We start from the raw sequence: 24,611 nt of genomic DNA on the forward strand, positions 1-24,611 counted from the left end.
TGGCTGGCAACATCAGTGTTTCTGACCCAACATGAAGCCTTGGATTTGTAACACAGGGGTTTGCTTTAGCCCACAAGGAACTTATATACAAACCACCACCTTAAAACTGATGTCCAGTCAGCTGGGAACCTGACATGACAGGAATAAAACCTGATGATTGGATCCAGTTAATGGAGAGTAGGCTCTAACCATTGACTCATTTGAAATCTAATATTGAAACCGTTTTTGGCTGCCTGAACAAAGGAAAATGTATTTCCCTTGTTTTCGCAAACAAATTAGATCCTGTGGGCCTGTAGTGTAGATCATACCTGGCTCCTGGGCCCCTCCAGCCCTGAGCGCTTGCTGCCGCCAGAGATGTAAAAATAAAATCCTTTGAATCAGCCAAAGTATGACTGATAATTCTCATAACTTACACATGTTTTATAAAGGACAGTGCACAGAAACATGTATTGCTATGATATATGAATTGACATTATTCTATTCTATTACACCCTCAACATTACACCAAATCCTTCAAAGCAACACCAGCTTGTTGGCAACCCAGTGAGTTGAACAGAGTTGCGAGCACAGTGATTGAAAGCAGCTCCGGAGAGCACCTTGTCCCATCCTGATCTGCCTTCAAAAGAAGTTGTCAGTTGCCTTGGCCGCCGTTGTCTGACCCTGAAAGACCAAAGGCACTAGCGGCATGTCAAACTAACTGTCTTGCTGATCCTCTACGTGTACCAAATCAATGATTTACAAAACACAGCTAAGTGCAGAGAGAAAAAGGAATGGGAAGTACAGGCAGAGGTTGTGTCTGTTTCTTTGTGTTAGTGTTCGCATGCATATATACCTGTGTGCCTGTGTCTGTGAGAGCACAAACGTGTGTTGAACTTTGTGTATGCGTCTGAGAACATTAAAGTGAGAAGCATGAATGCAAGACTGTGAATATGAAGTGTGTATGTGCTTTTAGCTGTGTCTGTGTATCTGTGCACGATAAGGAAATGGACAGTTATATTTCTAGCTGATGGTGTTTTCCAGAGCTTTCTTTAATGGCTTTGTGTTCCGGTGCTGAGTTGCTCCTTCCTACATATTTCATGACATCCTGTGCTCCTCATGCTACACTTCTGCTGCTCGACAATAGCAGTTCTCCTCTTTCCACTGTATGGAGACCTCCATTTCTTACTCGGTCTTTTATCTTTTTTTATATTCATTGTCTTTGTCTGTCCTTCTTATTTTGTCTGTTCTGCTGCTCTACGTTGTAGGGAATATGTAGGTCAGGATGAGATGCCAAAGACAGCACTAGATTAAACAGCATCATGAAAATCATGTGGTAAAATTGTTCTGAAATGCACCACAACTGAATAGTTTGCTTAATGCGAGCCTGCAGTGCCCTTATTTCCTTTACTTTTACTCTAAGGCGTCAGTTCTTGACTTTGCATAAGTCATGGGTGCATTAGCCAGGTCCCCCTGGGGCACAATGTTTGGCACTGCATGGATTATCCTGACTGAATAAAGACTTCAAAATATCTTGAAAAGCCATGATAAGTGTGAATATCCAAGGCAATAGAGGATACAATTTTGGCTGCAAAATGGATTGGATAAAATGGATGAAATGGATTGCGTAACACTTCTCATTACAGCAGCAGCAAAAATAACAGCAAGGTCAGTTTATTTGTACGGCACCTTTAAACAACAAGGCAGTTGCTTTGCATAAAACATCAATGACATTAAGACAAGATATAAAAGAAATATCAGATGACATTTTAAAAAGCAACAACACGTAAATAGGATATTAAGAGTAAAATAGAAAATAAGATAGAAATAAAAGATGATCTAATAAAACCAAATAAACAGGACAATGGACACATGCAGTTACAGTGTGCAAGATATGACTGAATAGTCCAAAATTTGATTTAATAAAAAGCAGTGCAAAATGTTATATCGGAGCTGAGTTCAAGTTTTCTAGCTGATTATGTTTCAATTTTTGTGGTCACATTTTGACATAATGAAAATCTTATATTTGTAGAAACTCAACATTAGTGAAGTGACAGGATATGGTAAGTAATGTAAATTCTTACATTCAGAGCACACACACAGCAAAGTGCAAACCAGTGTGAGTTTGGGTACAAGTCCATTAAGAGTAAAACGCACCACACAACTCCTCTCAAGCACACCAGGCTTCATCTTTAGGACATTTTGGGGTATCTTGTGGTTATCTCGGTGGTATCTGAGGCTGTTTCTGTATATACAGTTCATTAATTAGTCATGTGTTTGATAAAGAAGATAAAGAAAAGCCAACGATACAAAACAATATTATCAAAACTTTTTCTTCAAAAATGCAACTTATAAAAGATGATTACTCTTAGTTTCTCTCCCGTAGTTTGTGCTTCTCCTCTCTCTCCCTCTCTCTGTCCACATTCTGGAGGTATCTCTGTTCCTGGAGCAGCAGGATCCAGATATACCAATACTCATCATTACTATTAACCACTGTTATCTGTCATTTTTATTGATAACACCATTACCTATACAGCTGTTCCTGGTCTCTCTCTCTCTCTCTCTCTCTCTCTCTCTCTCTCTCTCTCCCTCTCTCTCTCTCTTTTCTCCTCTTTCCTCCCCTCACTCCCTCTTTCTCCTCTTAAACCCAACTGGTCGAGGCAGACGGCCGCCCACTCTGAGCCTCGTTCTGTTGGAGGTTTCTTCCAGTTAAAAGGGAGTTTTTCGCCAAGTGCTTGCTCTTTGGTAAGGTCTCGGCCTTACCTTGTAAAGTGCCTTGAGATAATGTATATTATGATTTGGCACTATACAAACAAAACTGAATTGAATTGTTTTGAAACAAATATTGCAAGAGAAACAAAAATGACCAAAAATACAGGACATATTCATCTCTATTCTTTATCAAATACAGTCTCTCATCCTATCAATGGAGTGGAATGGTAAAAAATGAGTTTTTATGGATATATGTGTGGGTATCAGGGAGAGCTGGATGTGTTTTCTCTATCTACAGATTTAGATGGACAACATTGGTCTTGAAGAGGTTCTGGGTTGAAAGACATAATGACAGCTTACAGCAGAGAATTATTTTTAAGTTGTTTACTGTGGTAGTAAGAATAGCTTTACAACAGAATATAAGGCAGGTGGAGAGGATCTGTGTGTGTGTATGTGTGTGTGTGTGTGTGTGTGTGTGTGTGTGTGGGTATGTGGCTGTGTGTGCATAGGTGTATGTGTCTTGCATGTGTGTCCAAACCAAAGCCCCAGGGGGTGAGTGTGTCCAGCCTGCTGCTCTCATGTTCAGGGGTAATGTTAAGTCCGACCTGCTGCAGGAGAGACACGTCAAGATCAATACACAGTGACCTCCTTTGCTTTCAGCTCCTCTCCCCTTCACCATCCACTCTTTTTCCTCCATCCCATCTGTCCTTCTCCTCTTTCCCTCTCTCGTCTCCTCCACCTCAGAGCTCCCAGCTTCCCATTTCTCCCCCTCCGGCTCTCTCTTTCACCCCCACTTATTCTCTGCTCCACTTTCAGCTTCATATTTACCCCTCTGACCACCTTTTCTCGCTTTCTATTTTTATATCTCTCGTCTAAATCTTCTTTCTCCCTCCCTCCCCTCCAACTCTCTCCTTCTCCCTCCTCCTTCTCTGTGACACATCATGTATAATTAAAAGAGATCACTGTTCTTCATGAGGCCAACATCAGTCAGCTGTCAGCGAAGCGCTTCACCGTGAGTGTGTGTATATGCGTGCACATGTAGTGTATGTTTGTGTGTTGGGAGGGTGGGGTAACCATGGCTCACTCGCATGAAAGATTTAAATGCAGCCACTGAGCCAAAGTTCTGCAATTATGGACATTAATTCACCTTACTTAGCAACAAATTACTGCTTGGCACCAAAAATAGCTTGGAATAACTTGAACTTTTGAAGGCTTGAAATATATCCCGCTGATCGTGCAGTTTCTATTCTTGTGCAGGTTACCTTATCAATACATCACTGATACAGACTATTTAAAGATGCATATGGACGCTGGTATTGTTTTACACTACTTCTGCCTTTCATTCACTCAATGAGAGGTGGTGGTGTTTTACTTACCAGCTGTTTTTGTGGGTGGCAGTGTACATGAGTGTGTGTGTTTGTGTGTGTGTGTGTGTGTGTGTGTGTGAGCAATGCTGAGGCAGTGCTGTTGTTTTAGCTGGTAGGCATTCTTTGGAGCAAGTTATAAATAGTATCAGTTTTCTATTCTTATCCCGCTTGCCGGCGCCTCTTTGATGCTGCTCTGAAGATGACTAAAGAGAAATAATCCTTTTTCTGACTTGTGCTTGCAACTGAGAGGAGGCAGAGAGAGATGAGACGGCAGGATAGAAGTGAGGAAGAGTGGGAGGGAAGGAGGGACGGAAACATCAAATGAAATGGGTGAGGGGGAAAGAAAGAGAGATGGTTGACAAAATATAGGATGACATGGTGGGTCGCAATAGCTGTGAGAACGACGGCAACAAATCAACAGGGTGTAGGAAGGAACAGGAGAGGAAACGAGGTGGAGCGGCCATGGAAAAAAACAGATTAAGCAGATTAAAACATGAAACAGATTTGAAATGAGACTGGCAGAGCAGGCGGATTTTGAAAAAGGGAAGAAAAGGTGGAGACAAGAGGGGAAGGTAAACCAGAATCTACAAAGAGTAAAAGATAGAGACCTCAAAAAAAAAAGGACAAAGAGACAAACAATGAACAGCAGACAACAGAAAGTAAGAGGAAGAAAGACTAAGATAGGTCAGAGGTCACACATGGAGCTGATTGATATTCACTGTCTTGCTCAAGGACACTCCAGCATCAGATCATCCATTTGAAGGACAGACTCTTTACTCACTGTCACCAGGCTCAGTGACAACCTCTACAAACACATACTTAAAATGAGATGCAACAAGCACAAATATGACAAGTAGCTTGTTTATCTCATCGGTAAAATTAATGCATGTATGAATGTGTTTACTGCAAGGAAGTACACGGGCTTTGTTAGAATGACATTTGAAATAATTCTCACGTCAGTCAAGACATTTGCATTTTCTCCCGCCACTTACTCTGTGTAGAATTCTGCTATTTTAGTGAAAACATTCAGCACTAAAGAAAGTTATTTTCTGTTTCCTCCCAGCGTCTCTCATCCCCAGCAGAGAGCAAGGACAGAAGAAAAAACAACAGCAAAGCATATGTGTTTTTACTTCTGTTCCAGTTTTCTGATGCCAGTTTAACATAATTGCATTGAATTTAATTTACTTTATTACACTCGTAACAATACTGCCTTCCAGTGAGTCCTGATCTACACAGTTATGTTTATATTTTCATGCGTTATAATAACAGCATAAACCCAGCTGTATTACACTTTGCTGGTGTTTTTTTCAATTTTGCAAAGGCTAATTGAAGCAAACATCTTGGCTATGGTTCAAATACCAGTTCAATTATTTCTCTATTTATATTGTATTTATATTGTATATGCATTTGGAACATAGAGGTATGGGATGCCATGTGTGAAGCAGAACAATATATAAAGTGCAGAATGTTATTTATGTTTGTCTGACAATATCATCATCATTATTGTGTGAGCGTGCATATGTGCTGCATTAACCCCTTTTCTTGTTAGGAGCACACAGCATCACTTGTGCGTCATACTGACTTTAGAAAAAAGAGAGTGAGGCAGGGACACACACATGCAGACAGAGGAACACACATTTGTGCCAAAAACATGCAAATAAGCAAAACAAACAGACCGTTCACACGTTCAGACTCACCCTCTCCTTTTTATATACACACTCTCTCTTTTCTCTGTCATGCATTGTTTGTTTGACTGCCACAAAATTTTGAACATCCTGCGGTGCAAAGATAAGACAGCTGCTTCGGTGCGCCCACCATGCGCACACACACTCATAACAGCAGAGCACTTTGGCTACAGTCATGCCATCATCATCATCACACTTTCTCTCTCCTGCCATCCTGTGAGTTAGTGTCCAGCTGTACATAAAGCGAGTGTGATGAGGATCCATTATGATGGAAAATGGTTCTGCTCCATATATTGATAATTTACGGCTCTACCTCTAAGCTTATTAGGCTGTGTGCCCAGCCATGAACATGAAGTGTGGGTGTAGGTGCATGTGACATGTTTTATGTCATTTGTGCATGCCTTTGTGTGCATGTGTGTGTGTGTGTGTGTGTGAGTGAGCATCTCTGCAGCATTGCAGGTGATGAAGATAATTGGTTTGCCTCCTTCCACTCGAGGACAAGGTCACAGGCACTGTTATAAGTGCTGCTCACAGGGATGGGAAGGATTATCTGCTTCATATATAAATATAAATATATAAATAAGATTAGAGTATGTATATTTTTAAAATAATTATGTAAAAGATTATATCACAGTGGATTAGTGTTTTTCGTAAATCTACATCGACGTGATTTCTTTGACCTTTATCCCTTGAAAACAAAAAACAACATTTACAGAGGTAATGAGTACTTTAGTACTAAAGTTTTACTATAACTAATTCGCTGTGCTTCATAAATTACAACTGTTTGCACACAACATCAAAAAAGCATGATCATAACAAGTACAAGAACAACAAAATAAACAGAAAATTTAAAATGTTTTTTTTTTTTTCACACTAACCAGCAGCTTCCTGAGGATGTGCAAACTAAATGCTAATACCAGCATGCTAGCATACTCACACTGACAGTGCTAACATGCTGGTGTTCAGCGGGTATAATTTTTACCATGTTCATCATCTTAGTTTAGGATGTTGGCAGCTGATGGCAGTTAGTTTTGCAGGTATTTGGTAATAAACCAAAGTTCTGGATAAATTAAATATATGACCTACTGATCGTCAGAGGATCACCAAAGTTATTACAGTTCATCCTCAGGGAAACACAAATGTCTGTACCAAATTTCATGGCAATCAATCGAATTGCATTTTTTGACACATTTAAATCAAAACCACAAATATGAGCCTCATGGTGGTGCTAAAGAAAAAAGTGGGGGATCACCAAAGTCATTAGGATTCATCCTCTGGAAATTTCATCAGAATTCATCCTGTAGATGTTGAGATTTTTCAGTCTGGACCAAAGCGGTGGACTGACCGAGATCAGCTTGGACATCCCGAGAATCTGAGAACACTTGAAAACATGATGATGATGATGATTATGGCTGCAAATGTCCCACAAATGACCTATGACCTCATAGTCAGAAGTTTATTTAATATAGAAATACCTACTCTCTTTTTTTCTGGCTATGGTACATTGATGATAAAGGAAGTCCCTGCATATGCCAAGTCTGTAGCTCCAGGCAAGAGTCCATTACTGTTGTGGGTCAGTGGTTGAAGAGGTTAAACCTAACACACTCTGTAATGCAGCTCAAGAGATCAATACTTCACCGGAACACTGTGGGTTTCTTTCTGATATATGACATCCCGTCTTGTGTCTTCACACTGCTTACCTCAATTTTCCCTTTCAGATATTAAACAGCATAGATTTACAAATCAAACATGTAATGATAAATAGAGTGATGATGGGAGGCTATTACAGAGATGGGTGGTGGTGGTGAAGTCTAGCATCCCTTTCCAAAGGTTTCTCTCCTAAATATAAATTGAATGTGTTCCATAATTCAGCTCCCAGACTGGAAGTGTTTGATCCTCTGCTTCTCTCTTACAGTCTTGTAGTCAGCGTAGCCTCAGAGGATCATGTGAATTTGCATCCTCTCTGTAGCTCACTTTAAAAATCTTTTTAAAGATATTACTATCACATCATCACAATAATTGTTTAAACTTTAGCTTTCAAATATACCAAATATGTCTGACTAAAATTTGTGGAAAAGTGTTTGATATTTATGGAAATTGGCATTTTTCAAAAAAACAAGCAGCCGTAAAAATGAGTCTTGGGTTTGAATATTTCAAAGTAAGTAAACATCATGTAGCTTCATTGAAAAGCTAGAACAGGCCAGATTACATATGTTGTTGGAATAAGATGCCTTTTCTAAACTTAAAGCTATTTAAGGGGAATGAAAAACGAAAACTGGATGGTAATAGGATAGAAAGTGAATATGTTTCAAGATGATGCACAATAATGTGTTTCTGCATCCTGAGGAATAGACAGAGAAGACAGAGAAGAGCTTTTAACTTAGGCCTTCTCCTCTTCTTTGATCCTCTACATTGCTTTTCCCACACCCCGCGTCCAACACATTGATTTGTCTCTCTTGCATCCTGGTCAAGCCTCTGGATCGATCCATTTGTTGGCTCGGGGGCTCGAATTTTGGGTGGTAAACACAATCTGGCTTTAGAAATATTGGCACTGTTAATAATAGGAGGACAGTGTTGTCACATATGGACAAAAGCCTGCTTACACACTCATCCTAATTGGCAAATAAATCAGCAAATTGGTCCACTAGTGTCTTAAATCTCCATTTCCCTAAAGAGTAGCAGCAGTGACAACAGAGAAAAGCAATAAATTAATGTAGCATTTGTCTTAACTGCAACGTCTGGGCTTTTAAATTGGTTTGTGTGGAGGTAAAGAAGGGCATATCATTAAGTCCCACTACTCTCCTCTCTGTGTCCTCTCCTTCACCACCCCCTCTGTGTTAGCAGATAGGAGTGCGTGTTGGTTTCTTCACAGGGGAATCACAGGAATTTAATGCTCTTTCTCCTCGCAGCCTTTCAGCCAATTAGGTATGGCGTGTCATGAAAAGAAACCCATCGAAGTCGATAAGGACCAGTCATAATTGAGCTGGCATGCATATTAATTAAACAACAAACGGTGTTTAACTGGGCCAGAGCACCCAGGGTCCTAGTGCTTGACTGGTAGTGGTCGTAAAGTTGTAAGACGTTTATGATCGTAGGTCAGGAGCGAGAGAGTCACAAGTCAGGCTTTAAACTGCAACTAAGGGTATTTTCAGGTCGTATGTGCGTATGTGAGATGTTTTATTGTAAAAGACACAGCACTTAAGATTTTGTTTTTAAATTTAAAACATTTTTCATATCAGTGGATAACAGATATGGCTCACTTTGATCTAGCACTTGTTTGTTCCTGCCATCTAATGTCACTGCATTGGAGTCACAGAATGAGTCACAGCCATTTTTCAGAAAGATAAAACCATTATTTGCCGGTTCTACAGTTTGAAGGTACTTCAATAATCATCAAAGACTCTCCTGTTCATGTGAACGAAAAAAAATCTTTCTTCAGCTGCATGACAAAAAAGATTTTTACCTGTTTCCAAATTTGCTAAGTCATTTCCAAATCTGAAGATGGTAACTGTAAATAACATGATGCATGTTCATGCTCAATTTGTATGACCGATCCAAAATTTTAAAGCTGTATTGCCATGTACTCTGTGTTTCCATTATCATTTTCCACAATTTTATATTTTATTACACAAAGATGTATTTTTCTTTCATTGGACAAAGCAAGCATGGAGATGAGTCATTTCCTAGCAGGAATTACCATGTGTTCACACAGAATGGGAGACACATTTGAGTAGCGGTGTAATTGCATCCAAAATGACTGGATTGACGCGATCAGATGCAAATTTGTCTGGGGCATAAACTGAGATGAGGATGTGACAGTGTAAGTTGAAAATATTTCAGGTTGTGCTTTATGAGTCTACTTGATAAATATACAAAACATACAAAAACAGAAAGACCTGAGTGTGAAGTCACCAGTCCCTGCAAGTGAACAGTCTGAGGCAAAATTGGGTAATTTGGTTGTCAATTTAAATTTTAGTGATACATTCAGTATCAAGTGCAACCTGTTAACATCATTTCCTCATTATGTTAATGGAAAACATATTCTGGTCAGCATTATGTTTTCTTCAAAACATACTCAGTGTTGCACATTAGTTGCAAAGAAATATAATTTCTAGGAGAAAGGGTTGGGCCATCACACAGGGGCAGAGCTGAACACTTAGCCAGGGATTCATCTTTCAGAAAAAGAGGTTTAATACATTTGTGTGAAAGGCACAAAGTAGGATAATTTTTGATCATGAATCTTCAATTCACGATTATTATGGCAGTGGCAGTGTGTGGAGGTCAAAACTGACTTGATTTCACAGAGATTAACACAGACTGGATTCAGAATAGATGTAGGAATAAATAATTGACTGTATGTGTGCTTTTGTACTCAGCATGCTGATGGTTTTCTATTTTTTCCTCCTAGTTCTTCTTTGGTTGGACTGCGTCTGGACTCTAAGGAGGTTGCTTTATCGAGAAAAAAAATGGTAGAGGATGGATAGACATACTTGAACGCACACACGTCAAAGTGCACTTTGCTTCTGCTAAACTGAGTACGCTGTAGACTGAGGCTCTATTTAAAGTGTGCGCATGTGTCTGTGTGTTCAAGCGAGGCAGAGAGAAGAGCACTTTGCCGTCATTAGGTTAGATCATGTAGAGACAGGATGACCAGGTTAATTTTTAATGCCCAGCCTTTGGATATATAAAATATGTATCCAGCCCTTGTTGGACATGACATAGACTCTTTATATCTCTCTCCCTCACTCTGTCTCTTCCTCTCTGCCTCACTCATCTTAGCGAGTCTTTCAATCTCTCTCTTATTCGCTCTTTTTTTTTTTAGCTCTGTCTTTGCCGACTCTCTTTTTCAGCCTCTCGGCATGTTTGGCCCTGGTTCACTCTCTGTCTGGTCTGTTTTCTCTTCTCTCTTGGCATCAGTTTGCCTCTCCTCTCCCGACGAGTGCCTACCCTGAGAACCAGACAGTGAAAAGGTGTTGTTTGATGATCTGGCTAGAAATGGCTCGCAGTGTGGCTGTTTTCATTCTGTTTCTTCCATTTTTCTCCTCCCTCTGTGTATGTTTCTGTCTGTTTGCTCTTCAGATTTAACAGCTTAGTACCACTGTTGTCACGGATCATCCGAAAATCCTAAAGAGATATAGACAGACACACACAAACACACACACAAATGCTTACACAGATAGAGACTGACTTTTTACCTAGCTCACACACACACATACACACATGTACACACACACACCACAGGCAGGCTATCATGGAGACACAGAGAATCACAGCTACACCCACAGGAACACACACTCGATTTGCAGCTCATTTGTGTCATAGTGATATAACAGTAAACCTGAACCAGCCAATAGGGACATCACTTACAGCTGATTGTTGCCACGGTGATGTAACAAAGGTCACACTGCACATCCACCTAACTGTGCTGTTCATGTTTTTAAAAAAAGTGTACGGCAAATTACCCCAATTACTCATTTCATATTAGTTATTGAAAAAGTAATTACAATAGCAAAAGTAATTAGTTACATTACATTAGTTACATTATTTCTGTGATTTAATGCGGCTTCACTGGACTCAAAACAGTATGATTTAAGACGGTGATGCAACGCTGCAGAAAATTTCCAACTGGGTAATAAACTCGAAACACCAGTGTTACTGATTACACCGGATATTTTACACAAAAAGACGCGTGTCGGCTCAATATCTGTAGATTAGAAGTGTCACCTTCACATGCTGTCGTTTGCTTTTTGGTTTGACACCAAATCTTCTGCCATAGTCTGCCATTGATGAGACTCCATCCAACAAAGCCTAGTATGTGACCTCATCACTGTGTAAACTACCTGACTCAGGGTGATACAGTCTTCTCTGTGCAAACCTTATGGAGTAAATGTAAATGCTATATTTCCTACCTGTTATCTGGCTGCCGACCCACCAAACAGTCGAAGGGACGGAGCATTACTGAGATTAGGGACTATGATGTGATGAATTTCAAATTGTATAAATGTAAATTGTAAAGTACTCATATTATTATGAAAAAAACATATAAATACAGCTTGCTTGTATGGGAACAGTTCTGTCCTGTTTGTGTCTGACAGTCTGCAGCAAAAATGGATGAACAACTGGGAATGTTGGTTAATTAAATATTGATATGATAATGTGCGCTGTGTGGTGTGCCTGTGTGATTAGCCCACATATGAACTCCTTCTGTGTATTGTGTGCAGGGGACTTGTTTTATTTTTTCTTCATTGTTAGTGAATTCACCTGAAATTGTTGGTTGCTTTACAATTGTGTGTCTATTATGAGGTTACAAAACATGTTTTGTGACGTAACACAAAGCAGCAGTGGTATTCTAGACAGTTTAGCGACTATTTATATTCACTGCACTGTTTGTGTTTCTGCCATTGTTGAGTTGTTGCTGTGACATTTACAGGAAACGTCTTGCTTTCTGTGGCTGTTACATCAACACCTACAGTATACTACAATTACTGCACATAACAGATTGCTTACTGAGAAATGGGCCGTGACTCACCAAGACATTTATTTAAAAGGTTGCCCCGGCAGTGTTTACCAAACTCAACATATGCCCAGGAGTTTATGTTTGTGTAAAATAATGTAAGATGACTGGGCATGAATGATGACTGACACACAAGCAACATCAGCAACTGAACAGCGTTGATTTCAGAATCTGCATCACTACAGTCATGACAGACTCTTTTGATTAACCTAAAGGCTTTAGATGCTGTGTGTGATTCGTGCTTCTAGGTTTATTCTATTTGCACTCAATCATCTCACGACTTCTCTGCCTCCAAGGGAAGTCTTTTTTTTTTAAACGTCTTTTTTTCTTCCTTTCTTCTGTCAGGTGTCATGTGTAATATTCTGCACAAACTGTTGAACTGCTTAAATGGCTGCACGAGGCATAGGCACTGAAACAGTGAATGCCAAGGATGCAGTCAGGGACAAATTTATATTGATCTGATAACAAACTCCAGGCTGGTGCTAGGTTGGATTAGCCGTAGAGACTGAAGTTGCTGTGGTTGTTTTGCTGTCAGGACCCTGCCCCTACCAGGAGAGAAGGCAGCCAATCAAGACACTTTTGGAGGTTGAAGAAAGCCAGCAGCTTGAAGATGGAAACTCTCAAATCTCCCCAAACATCCTGAAGATGGCGGCGGTGTGGGTTGCATAGTGGGTCAGAAAGACAGGATATAATATGTAAGAATGACAGGATTTCAATGAGCAGCGTACAAAGACAAATTTGTTTAATGAATGCTATCTGACAGATGAATTCATTCACAAAATGGATGAATTTGTGAATGAAAGGAACGAAGTGTAGGAAAGCAGATGTGACGGAGAAAATTAGAACAAAAAATTAAAAAATTACAAAATTAAAATACTGCAAAAGAGAAATGAGGGCAGAATGTGAGAGAAAGGATCTTCCTCATCTCTCTCCAAAGCTCAACTTAAGATGTTATTGTCTTTTATGAACTCAAACTCAAAGTGTTGGTTTCACTGACCAAACCGCTCTCATGTACTTATTCTAAATGCTGAACTGTCTCGAGGATGAGTAAACAGACTTGAATGTAGTGGCCATCTGAGTCTCACAGCCTCAAACTGCCTGAACTGACAAACTACATTTTGAGGCAGGGGTGCTGGATGTGTCCTTCTGCTATGACCATTACACTACAAACTAAGTTCCTGTCAGGCACTTAACCCTGGTCTGTATCAGCAGTAAATGTCCACACACAGAATTAGTGAACAAAGCTAATGACTCAAGCTAATGTCCTTCGCTTGCTTGCTGAGTAAGACCGAAACGTAGAAACCATTGCTGATGTGAACACAGCAGGGATGTTGGGTGCATCTCAACCTCATTCTCAATTGTTTTCAAGTCTAGATACAAGTGAGAAGCTGTTGGCAGAAAACATGAAACACAGTCAGCAAAAAATCAGTACAGGTGCCTCCTGCAGTTTGTATTATGTCTAGGACAAACCAGTAATGATAAGACATTGTTAGTGCAGTTGAATATATAAGAGGGATCAGTTGCCATGGAGACTGTGGTGATTTTATGGCATAGCCTACGGGCATTAATATTGATTGGCAGTTTTACATGTTGTTTTACCGACGATATAAGGCAGGTGGAGAGGATCTGTGTGTGTGTGTGTGTGTGTGTGTGTGTGTGTGTGTGTTTGTTTTTGTGTGTGTCCTTTAGCATGTGTCCCCAGTGGTGAGTAAATCACAAAAAGGTCAAACGGACGATTTCCTACTGAATCAATCAGTCCTGCTTAACTGAGCACAGAATCCACCTCCATCAGCAGGTTATAGAGCAGTTACACACACACACACACATACAAACACAATCATAATCAAGACTTGAGGGGATCTGTGATGCTTATACATTATGTGACAAAATGACAATCTGATGAATATTGACAGCTTAAGTTTAATAGGTTGAAGGTTGGAATGGAAAGTGTGTTTATGAGATGTGATTGTTACACATGCAAGTGTTTGTATCATTAAATTGAATACACAACATCCATGCATATGTTTAGTTTTATATGTGTGCATGTGAAATCACAGCTAACGCACATGTTTGTGCTAAGCTAAGTGTGTGAGAATCCTTGTGTGCATCAGTATGTGATGAGTAGATATTGATCGAGGAACAGGTAATGAATGCAAAGTGATTATTGATCTCTCACTGTCTGCTCTGGGTTTATGAACTGCATATGGACTGTATTTACTGGCATATAACAGAGGCTGAGTCTGGAATATGACCATAGCAGATATATCATCACCAAGAGACCCAAAATGTTGCTGATGTATTTTTGTCCATTAACATGTCTTACCCTGATAAAACCATGTGTGCATCACAGAAATATTACCCAAGTGGGGGTTGTTCTCTGTGATTATAGCACAGAGATGCAGCGGGTATCAGATGCAGCATGGATGAAAAGATTGCTGAGATGAAAATACCTGACGGATCACAAAATAACTTACTGGATTTATGTTTTATTTCTTTACAGAGAGACACCAAAGGCCAGTTCCTGTTGGACCATGTGTGTAACCATTACAACCTACTTGAGAAAGACTACTTTGGTATTCGATATGTGGACCCGGAGAAACAGAGGGTAACTGTCAAACGCAAACAACAACCAAAAGCAGTAGGGATCTAGTATTTTCGTCATTTAGTGTACAATGTAAAAACCTCATCACAATTTCAAAGAGCTCAGACTGCTTGTTTTGTCCATCCTACAGTCCAAAACCCACAGATATTGAATTAAAAATTGTATTAATACATAACAGAGAGAGAGAAAAAAAGTTGCTCTCATTGAGGAAGCTGCAATCAGCTATTGTTCGGTTAATTACACGGTTAATTAAACAATTAGCCAAACTGCTGACAAATAATTTTGTTTTGATTGGTCAATCAATTAACTAATTCTGTCAACACTGGAACTCCAGGACTCCAGTCTGAGGATTTTCATGTATTTTTCAAGTTTGTTTGCACTGAGTGTTCGTTGGATTTTTCAGTGGAAGGAAATATTAAAATGTGTGGAAGTGTTTCTTTTTGTAGACCTGTGCAAGCAGCTTTCTCCTCTGCGTATTTGCATCATCCCACTATGCTGTTTTACCTCTGCTGGCAAAATCCACTTGTCAGCGTATAAATGATGTTTTACAGTTCACACACATTTGACCCCAGTAAAAGGTTCTACAGGGCTTCACATAATCACAGTAGGAGAACAAATATGATGGTCACACCGACGAACAGGAAACGGCTCCACTGAGTCAGCATTGCCAAAGTGTGAATGTTGGATATTAGTCAGGAGGCAGTCAGTACATTACATTACAAGTTCAAGTGACAAATAACAACAAGATCAGTCTCCATATTTCCAACAGCCCACACACAGAAAGGACCAGACACTCTGTCTCAACAGAAGCTCAGCTGGCTTCTACTGTAGCTCTATTTGAATTACAAAATGAAAACAGAATAACACAACAGAAAGAGGTGTTACAACACAAACCTGAAAGGCACAAGTACAATAGAGTGCAGTGAAGAAAAAATACAAGTTTGTATACAGCGTGTATTACAAGCACAAATCTAAAAATCACCCCGCAGTGTCAGTATAGCCTGACCTTTATATACTGTATGTATGATGAGCAAATGCACATGCAATGACGCACTCAAATACATATAATTTTCTGACGTGATTTGTTTGCAATGCTCTGTTGCCTCACGTTGAGTTTAAGCAATGTGTCATTCAGTTATTCTTGGAAAACATGATGATATTTTTCATCAGGAAAATGTGTGAACTCACTTGAGCTCAATGGAATTCCAACATATTTTTTAACTGATCTGCTCTTACAAATCTGCAGCCTTATTTTAGGGGTAACACTTGTCTTCTCACTTCTTCCCTGCTCTCTCTCCCTCTTTCTCTCTCACTCTCTCTCTCTCTCTCTCTCTCTCTCAGCACTGGCTGGAGCCCAATAAGCCTGTGGTGAGGCAGATGAAGTGTAAGTGTCCCTTCTGGTCCTCTTTGTTTGTCTGTGTTTTTGCATCAGTGTGTGTGTATACAACAATGAACAGTGTGAAATGCTTGTGTGTGTGTGTGTGTGTGTGTGTGTTTGCATTCATGTTGTTGTGTCTATATTTGTGTGGGTATGTTTGTTTATGCCTTGCATGCAGGCCTGGATTTATCTCCCGAGGGCCATATTCAGTATGAGGGGGTCAAGCTCTGCAACAAACAGACAACACCACAGGGACTCTAACAGTGTCATGACAGCACACACGTAACAGTGTTAATGCCGCTGGATATACAAAGAATTAAAGAATTTAAAAAATGTTCATAACAGAAAAATAGCCCTTAGGAAATGTACCCATTTACCTGTTTGAGGGTTATATCATCCACTGTTCCCCCAGATCACACTGCTCACATTACCGTTTACCATGAGTAGTGACAGAGCCAGGCGATGTCAGACAGCGACTTTTTCCCAGAAACACCACAGGGAAACAAACACAGACACAATAAAGACAGACAAAGTGACAAAAGCAGGGTTTCTCAGAAAGACAAAAAACTAGCTAGAGAGACAAGTATCCTAAAAAAGAAATAAACTAACACACGGAGTAAAATATGCGGACGTGGCAGGGCAGCACAGGCTCAAGCTAAAGAACTCAACTGTCAAACAAGTAAACAGGTTGCTGTTAGTTTATGTGCAGGTTAATCCGTAAGAAGTTTCAAGGAACAAGCAGCACTGAAGGGAAGGTAACACAACCCACACACCTATACACCTACACACAGCAACATACAGAAGTTTCACTGGCCATCATGAATGAAAGGATACAGATTTGATTTGACTCCTCTCCACTGATGTCTCATTATTTTAGCTGAAGGATGAGAGTCCTCTGGTGCCTGCATTTCACTCACAGGTTTGACATTTGTGTTAGTTCATTTGTGTTGCAATCAATAGTTTTTTTTATTTATCAGTTAACCTCATACAAAGTGCAGTAAAGAGAAAAAACTAAATCAAATCAATATTTGGTATGACCACCCTTTGCCTTTAAAATAGCACCAGTTTTCCTCACGATACTACACAACCTTTCAATGTTCTTAGCAGGTTGGTTGTTCCAAGCATCTTGGAGTATTTTTAGAGAGTTCTTCTCTAGTTTTAGGCAGAATGACTCCATGTGATGTTGAGATCAGGGCTCAGTTGGGAACTGTCTTTTCCCTCTTGATGTACCCACCTTCTTTACATTCTGCAGCCAGTTATTAAGAAAATGACAATTGTGTTACTGTGGCACATGCAATGAAACATTACACAGTGACTAGTGTGGTTTCTAAAATAGCAGTGCAAGATTACTTTATTCTGGAAGCAAATGTTTTATTCTCTTCCTGGAGAGGAGTAACTGAAGGGAAAGGGAGTCAGCCACAAAGGTGTCAGCCACAGAGAGGAGACAAAATCATGAAGCAAACATCCAGTGCACCTTGGTGTCCACCTCTTCTACCTCTTGTTCCTCATTTTTCTCCTTGGTCTTGACTAGATCTTTGCTCAGCAAATATACACTCACAAAAAATAACACCTAAAAATAAGAATAAAAATTATTACTAAGAACTTTTAATATTTTGGGACATTTTTCTTTTCATTCTTCCTACCCTGTTACATTTCTGTCTTTGTTATTATCTTACTCTCTGTCCCACTCTTCTCCCCTCCCTCTCTCTCTTCATGTCTCTGTCTGAAGCTCACCCACCCTCTTAATGACTGTCCTGTTCTTTCTGTCCTCTTATAAATTAATAAAGGAGCTATTAGCAGCGAATTCTGCTTCATCAGAACATGTGCGAGAGGACAGGAGGGGGGAGGCTGAAGAGATCAGTGAAAATAGAGATGGAGGAGGAGAGAATGCAAGGAAAAGAGTGATAAAGGGGATGTGTGTGGGGTGCTAATTCAGAGGGGACAGAGAGCAGACAGTGATAGATAACGTAGCTAAAGAAAGAAGTCAGATTAGGGAGGAAAAGCAGGAACAAAGTGGAGACCAGAGAGGCAGTTTGAGATGAGAGAAGTTGACAGAGAGTGAAAGAAAGAAAACGAGACGAGAGAGGGGGAACGAGGGGAAGAGTGTTGAATAGATGTGAGTCGTACTGACACGTCAGTTCTCCCTGTGGCTGGATTTCTCTCAAATTAGGATGTGTAGCTGGTGTTTCATTTTGTCTTTGTGCGTGCCAGCTTACGTGTCCACACGTCACATTTGTCCGTATGTGTCTGTGTGTGTGTGTGTTTGTGTGTGTGTTTGAATACACTTGTGCCAATTCACTTTCTCTGAAATGTTTTCAAAAAAAGCATCTTGGTCCCTCAAGCCTGAGCAAATAAGCAGCTCATGTTCTTTGGGAGCAGGTGGGAGGATAACGTCTTTTATATTGCTCAACATGCATTATGTAGCTGTGTGCTGTTTTCTATAGCTAGATAACACCACAGAGGTTTCCCGCTATTAAAGACAGAGTGGTGAGGGCACATTGTAAAGATTTCTGGTCTCAAGGTAGATGATACTCAGCATTTTTCCTCCTCTGACTCTTTAACTAAGTTCATCATTGATGCCCTCTCATTGCCGATATCATATAAGTTTGCATCTTCTTGAAGCATCTCCTTTGACAATAATCCGCATCATATTCCTGTGTTTACATCAAAATAACTCACATGTAGTGTGTGTGCTCCCAAAGACCTTTTTTGTTACCTTGCTTTGCCCAATGACAGTCTCAGATTAAGACAGCCAGAGATGCATCTGTCATGCACCCTAAGGAACCAATCCCGTCAACTTTCAGGGACAAGGGAAGGGCAAAACAAAACCTGAAACCTTGTCAGTATAGTGAGTGAGAGTTTGCATTAGCAAAACCACAAGCACTGTGTCAGCCACTGCCAGTTGCAAGCTAACAAACAACCTAAACGAATAAAAGAACTGCGCTAACCGTTCTGTCTCCCTGATTTTGCTGCAGACTCCTCATCTGAGTCTGGGTCTGACTGAGGCTCAGGCATGTGGCTGAGTCTCTCTGGTGTTTCCTCTCCATGAGGAAGTAAGAGCTGATGCGTTTCCAGCGGGGTTTTTTTTCACTTTTTAAATAGGACAGTTTGGTGTAGGTGGTCTATTTTTCATCTTTTTGTGCAGATAATTGTTACTCAGAACCTGCAAGGGATTTGTTGTTGATCATGTGCTCCCTGATGATGATACCCACATCTCACTAAATCTGATCTGTGCCACATGTGAGCATGTGCACATGTGTTGTAAGTCCTCCAAAGTAAACTACAAACCTTATTGCCAATACCTGCTGAAATGAAAAATAAGAGCCTTTTCTGATTTTCTAATGCCATTATCAGTAGGATGAAAACATTTATCAGGGCCTTTTACAGTGAATTGTCACAAATGATGTGTACAAAATTTGCTTAGGCAGAAAAAAGCCTTGGTTGGGAAAATGTCATGGTTAGTGTGAAAAAATTGGTATTATAGGAGTCTCTAGTAACAGTCATGTTTTGACAAACAAGAATACAAGTTGTATTAGGTATCTCAGCAAACAACAAACAGTAGACTTCTCTAAAGACAAAAAGTCTCATAAAATCACACTTTTACACCAGTTTAACTTTAAGCTTCATAAATATTATATCAGTAAGTACATTATGTCTGTACATCATGTGTTAACTTCACGGCTTAAACTTTGCATGTTGGCACATATGTGTGTGTGTGTGTGTGTTTGTGTGTGTGTTTATATGCAACTTTGTGAGATATATGAGACCCCAGGGAAGTTTAACTATTGCTTTCGCTTGATCTGATCCCTATAGCCTATAATTGACTGTGTGTGCGTGTGCATGTATTCAGGCTTGTGTGTGCCTGATAACTGTGTATTAACTGTGTGTTTTTGTATGTGTGTCAGAGTGCATATTTTAATATTGTAAGCTGAAATCCTCTCCTGCAGTATATCCACACACACACACACACACACACACACACACACACACACACACAGACACACACACAGACACACACACACACACACACAGACACACACACACACACACACCATCGGCAATGAAATACTTACTTCATGCCTAAGATCAAAGGAAAAGACAGATCCCAGTTCAAGTGAGGCGTGTGTGTGTGTGTGTGTGTGTGTGTGTGTGTGTGTGTGTATGTGTGTGTGTGAGTGTGATGAGTAATTACTGTAATTATCAAATGACTAATCAGTATTAGAGGCATACTGTGACTTCTTTTTTTGTCTCCAACTTCTTTTTCTCTTCCCTTTTACATAATCCTCATTGCTCTGCTCCTCTTCTCTGTACTCGTTTATCTCTCTCCTCCTTTTCCCCTCTCCTCTTTTATTTAAAATCATCTTCTTTGCTTCTGGTTTCTGCCCTAATTTTCTCAACTTTCCCTCGTGTTTCAATTCTTCTACAAATGACTGTCTTCAACTGTCTCTTTAAACTGTCCTCTCTGTCCTCTGATTCCTGCTGTCTCTTAACCTTTTTTCTTCCCATGTTTGTGTCTCTCTTGTCTTCAGCAGCTCAGCAGCCGTACACCATGTGCTTCCGGGTGAAGTTTTATCCCAACGAGCCAATGAAAATCAAGGAGGAGCTTACCAGGTATAAACCAACTTGAACAATGGGTGGTTTATGATTGATGCAAATGATCAAGAGCAGCTTTATTACTGTTACAGAAACTAGCATAAAATCTCATTAAGGAAAATAATACCAGAGAGTGGATGATAGGCTCCAGGACCTTTGGTTGATTTGCTAAAATTATCTGAGGACTACAGTCTGTTGCACACAAATAAAATATGTCAGTGACAAGAACAGCAGAGACAAGTGTAGTCTTTTGAACCACAGTACTGTTTTTTTTATTTGTCATTAAAGAAATAAAATACCCCAGACACATAATGTCCTCCAAAATTCTGATTGTCTGACTGTTCATTTACCACAGTATTCTCTTCCTTTAGACTTTAGCCAGTTTGTAAAAATTTAGACAGATTCTTTCTAAATACATTGAAAAATACAATATTTCTTAAATCTGTTTGTGCATTTGATTGCACAGAAACTTTTAAAAGTTTTCACAGTATGTCAGTGCGCCCAGTCAATGCTGTGACTTTGGCGTGATGTGCTCTCAGTGTCATCCATCCAACAGTTAAGTTTCAGCTTTCTGTAATATGGTCACTAGCTATCACCTCTCCAAAATTTTTCAACAATAGCTTTCTTTTTGATGTATTGTGTTGCGATGATAACTTTATTAAAACATTCTTTGTTAGGAATATGTAATTAAAAAACATATCTGTTTTAATAACTCTGTCCAACCTGTGGAATAACTGGCAGTTTATACAAACTTTATAATAACCACACACTCATAACACACTCTAACCAATACAGAATCACTCACCTTCTCTCGGGCATAGTGCTAATTAGACAAGCTCACTCAGTAGGGACTATGTTTTTATGTTCTCCATCCCATCTGAACTGTTATGTCTCAACATCTCTGCTTCTCTCTATCGATCACCATCCCTCTCTTCCCCTCTTGCCTCCTCTCTCTCTTCATCCATTTCAGCTCAATCGTCTCCGTCTCTCCATAATTTCATCCCTAAGGTGTCCCCTCCCACCCTTCTGTTAGTCTCTCGCTGTCCTCTTTCTTCCTCCCCATCATCACAGCTCCTTCTCCTCCCTTAGGTATCTCTTCACATCTCTCAGCTCACATTGGCATATCTCCCTGTTCTCTTCAACTTTTATTACTTCAAGGTGTTTTTGCACATCATCAAGGTCATTAAAATTTTACTTCTTTCCCGTTTCCCAACTGTCTCCTTCCTTAGGTTGTCCTTTCTGTCCTTCACTTTCTGTTAGTTTTTACACATTTTTCATTCTCCTGACCTTGCATTCCAACAGCTCGAGAGGACAGTATTTTTATGTTGTCCTTGAGTCCATTTCTGTTCATTAGAGTTAATCTCAGAGTCCTCAAGGAGGACCATTACACTGGCAATCTACTGATGTTAAAGTTGAACTGGAAAGTTCAGAAGGAACTGCAGTCTCTGATTAAATCAAATGGAATGATTTTTGGGAACTTTTTTTTCATCATAAAAAATCCAAAAAATATTATGGTAATTTGTGTGTGCTGCATGTGTCCAGTTTGAAGGATGTCATTTGAAGTCTGCTATTTTCTCCCTCAACTTAACTTTTTTCCCCAAATATCACAGTGATAAAAAAACCAAAAAAAAACCCAGAGATTTAAAAAAAAACAAAAAAAAACAGCATTCGTAGGAATCACATCCATTCACCTCACAGAGAGTAGAGCACTCTGATGCAGGAGACAGTAGTTCAAGGCTCATCACACGATTAAAAATAATGTTTTTGTTTTCATTAACCACAACCATCTTTCCCTAACATAAAAAAACTTCCATAAAAACTTCCTAAGTATGTCTTTTAGTGGAATTGACCTTTAGCTCAGCTGTAAAAGTGCTCTGCGTGCTTTGATGATCCCACAGTGTAAAGTCAAAGCACCGCTGACCTATACATAGTAAACATCAATAAATGAGACTGGGAATAATAAACCACTGAGTGGGAAATGGAGAAAGGAAAATGAGAGTTAAAAAAAAGTTTTTTTTCAAAATAAGGAGTGGGGACATGAAACAAATTTTCCTAGACTCCGCCTTTTGTAATCATTATCACAGATGATTCTGTATATACTGTATCGATTAAACACTACACAACACAGAGGATGGAGGGCAGACTGTTGCAAAAAACAAGAAGCATGTAAAAGATACTGTAAGGTTGAGACAAGAGTTCAGGGAAGACAACATAAGATGAGAGGACATAGAGAGGAGGAAGCTCAGCATGCAACAAAGAAGAAAATAAAGGACAAAATTAAACACAACTGAGAAGGTCATGCAGCTACAGACTGACTCTATAAATAAAACTATTTAGCTACAGCTTTTCGCTCCATTCAATCTTTCATGCTTTCCTTCTGCTGCTGCTTTCACTGGAGTTCAAAAACAAGTTTAATGAGTGAGTTGACTCAGAGATGTCGTCTCCTCTGGAAACTCATCTGTATCCATGGCAACAGTTTCAGAACCACTGTCATTTCTCGTTCCCTTGGTAATGTGAGACAAAATCAGCATGTCAGCAGCATGCCTAAACTAGCCTCCACTGGAACTGTTTCCATAGTAACTACAGTACCAGTCTCTGCTACACGGTACTTGTTTCCATGGCAATACTCTTGTTTTTATAATTGCCATAGCAATACAGAGTGGGACTGTGGTTGTACTCATTTTATGAATTTTAGCCTTCACTGATCTGGAAATACTTAATGTGATCGTATCATGATGATGAGACAACATCACTTCTTATTTATAAGGTAATCATTTATAATGTTGCTGTATCTAATGGCATGTAATTAAGAGTAATTTTACAAAACATACAGATTTTCTACATAATTATGCAGCCTTACTGTAGACCAAATAAATTTAAAATTTCAGTAAGAAATATAAAACAGCATTTTGTTTAGGTTGCATTGTCATTTTTTCTTCTTAACTGTGTGTGTGTGTGTGTGTGTGTGTGTGTGTGTGTGTGTGTGTGTGTCCAGGTATCTCCTATACCTCCAGCTGAAGAGGGATATCTACCATGGTCGTCTCCTCTGTCCTTTTGCTGAAGCTGCATATTTGGGAGCCTGCATCATACAGGGTAAGACCTGATGGCAGACAGTGAATTTGGTGTAGAGTTGTTGACAGGGTTTCTACTGGTGATCTAGCATGGCACAGTTGAGTCTTTACTTATTAACTGTTAAGATTTTCACATGGATACAGCAGCAGCTTTACTCTTATTTTTTTATATAATTTTGCTGCACTTTGAAAATTGTGTAGTTAGCAGTGGTTGATGACATGACATTAATGACGGACCCTGGCAGATTCATAAGTACTTGTTTCACAGTTTTAAATACATCTTATTACTCTGTGTTTTCAGTAACTGATATATGCTTTCTCACTGTCAATCCCTTGTCCACATGTTTACATCAGTATTTAGACCGCACATGACCTTTTCAATTAACTCAGCGGTGAAACTGCCTCACATTTTTTTTCTGGAATCTACTAAAGAAGACTCTTATAGAAGGAAGATACAGATTGAGATTTTATCATCAAAATTACATAAGTGCCAGTAGCTTTCTCTTTCATCACATCACACTGGTATGTGGCCTTGTTTGTGAATGGGGATGAATAAAAGTGCTGCCCTCAAAATATTTTCAAAGATTCTCCTCAAATAATGCCTGGATGACATTTTTTGTAGAGACACCCACAGAGAAATCAACTCTGACAGTCATGCCATCTCATTTATAGATCTATTTGCAAATGCATTGCTAAGCTCCTTTCAAAGTTTT

General features: G+C 39.6%; 2 protein-coding genes across 3 annotated transcripts in view; one reads left to right on the plus strand and one right to left on the minus strand.

The window, feature by feature from the left end:
- Positions 1–24,611, minus strand: part of LOC139624209 (RNA-binding protein MEX3B-like) — a 222,134-nt gene that overhangs the window by 35,301 nt on the left and 162,222 nt on the right. The gene's annotated exons all lie outside the window — the stretch shown is intronic.
- The window catches only part of frmd3 (FERM domain containing 3), a 57,420-nt gene that overhangs the window by 2,503 nt on the left and 30,306 nt on the right, over positions 1–24,611 (plus strand). Inside the window, exons 2-5 of one of the 2 annotated variants that reach the window (XM_071483138.1) lie at positions 14,755–14,859; positions 16,198–16,240; positions 20,764–20,845; positions 23,823–23,920. In XM_071483138.1, the coding sequence (XP_071339239.1) occupies positions 14,755–14,859; positions 16,198–16,240; positions 20,764–20,845; positions 23,823–23,920 (328 nt within the window). The remainder of the gene's footprint in view (positions 1–14,754; positions 14,860–16,197; positions 16,241–20,763; positions 20,846–23,822; positions 23,921–24,611) is intronic. The other variant, XM_071483139.1, reaches the window with a different exon arrangement.

Source organism: Trachinotus anak, unplaced genomic scaffold (genome assembly GCF_046630095.1).
Source record: "Trachinotus anak isolate AG129_WGS33_773 ecotype Australia unplaced genomic scaffold, CSIRO_AGI_Tana_v1 ptg000008l, whole genome shotgun sequence".
NCBI lineage: Eukaryota > Metazoa > Chordata > Actinopteri > Carangiformes > Carangidae > Trachinotus > Trachinotus anak.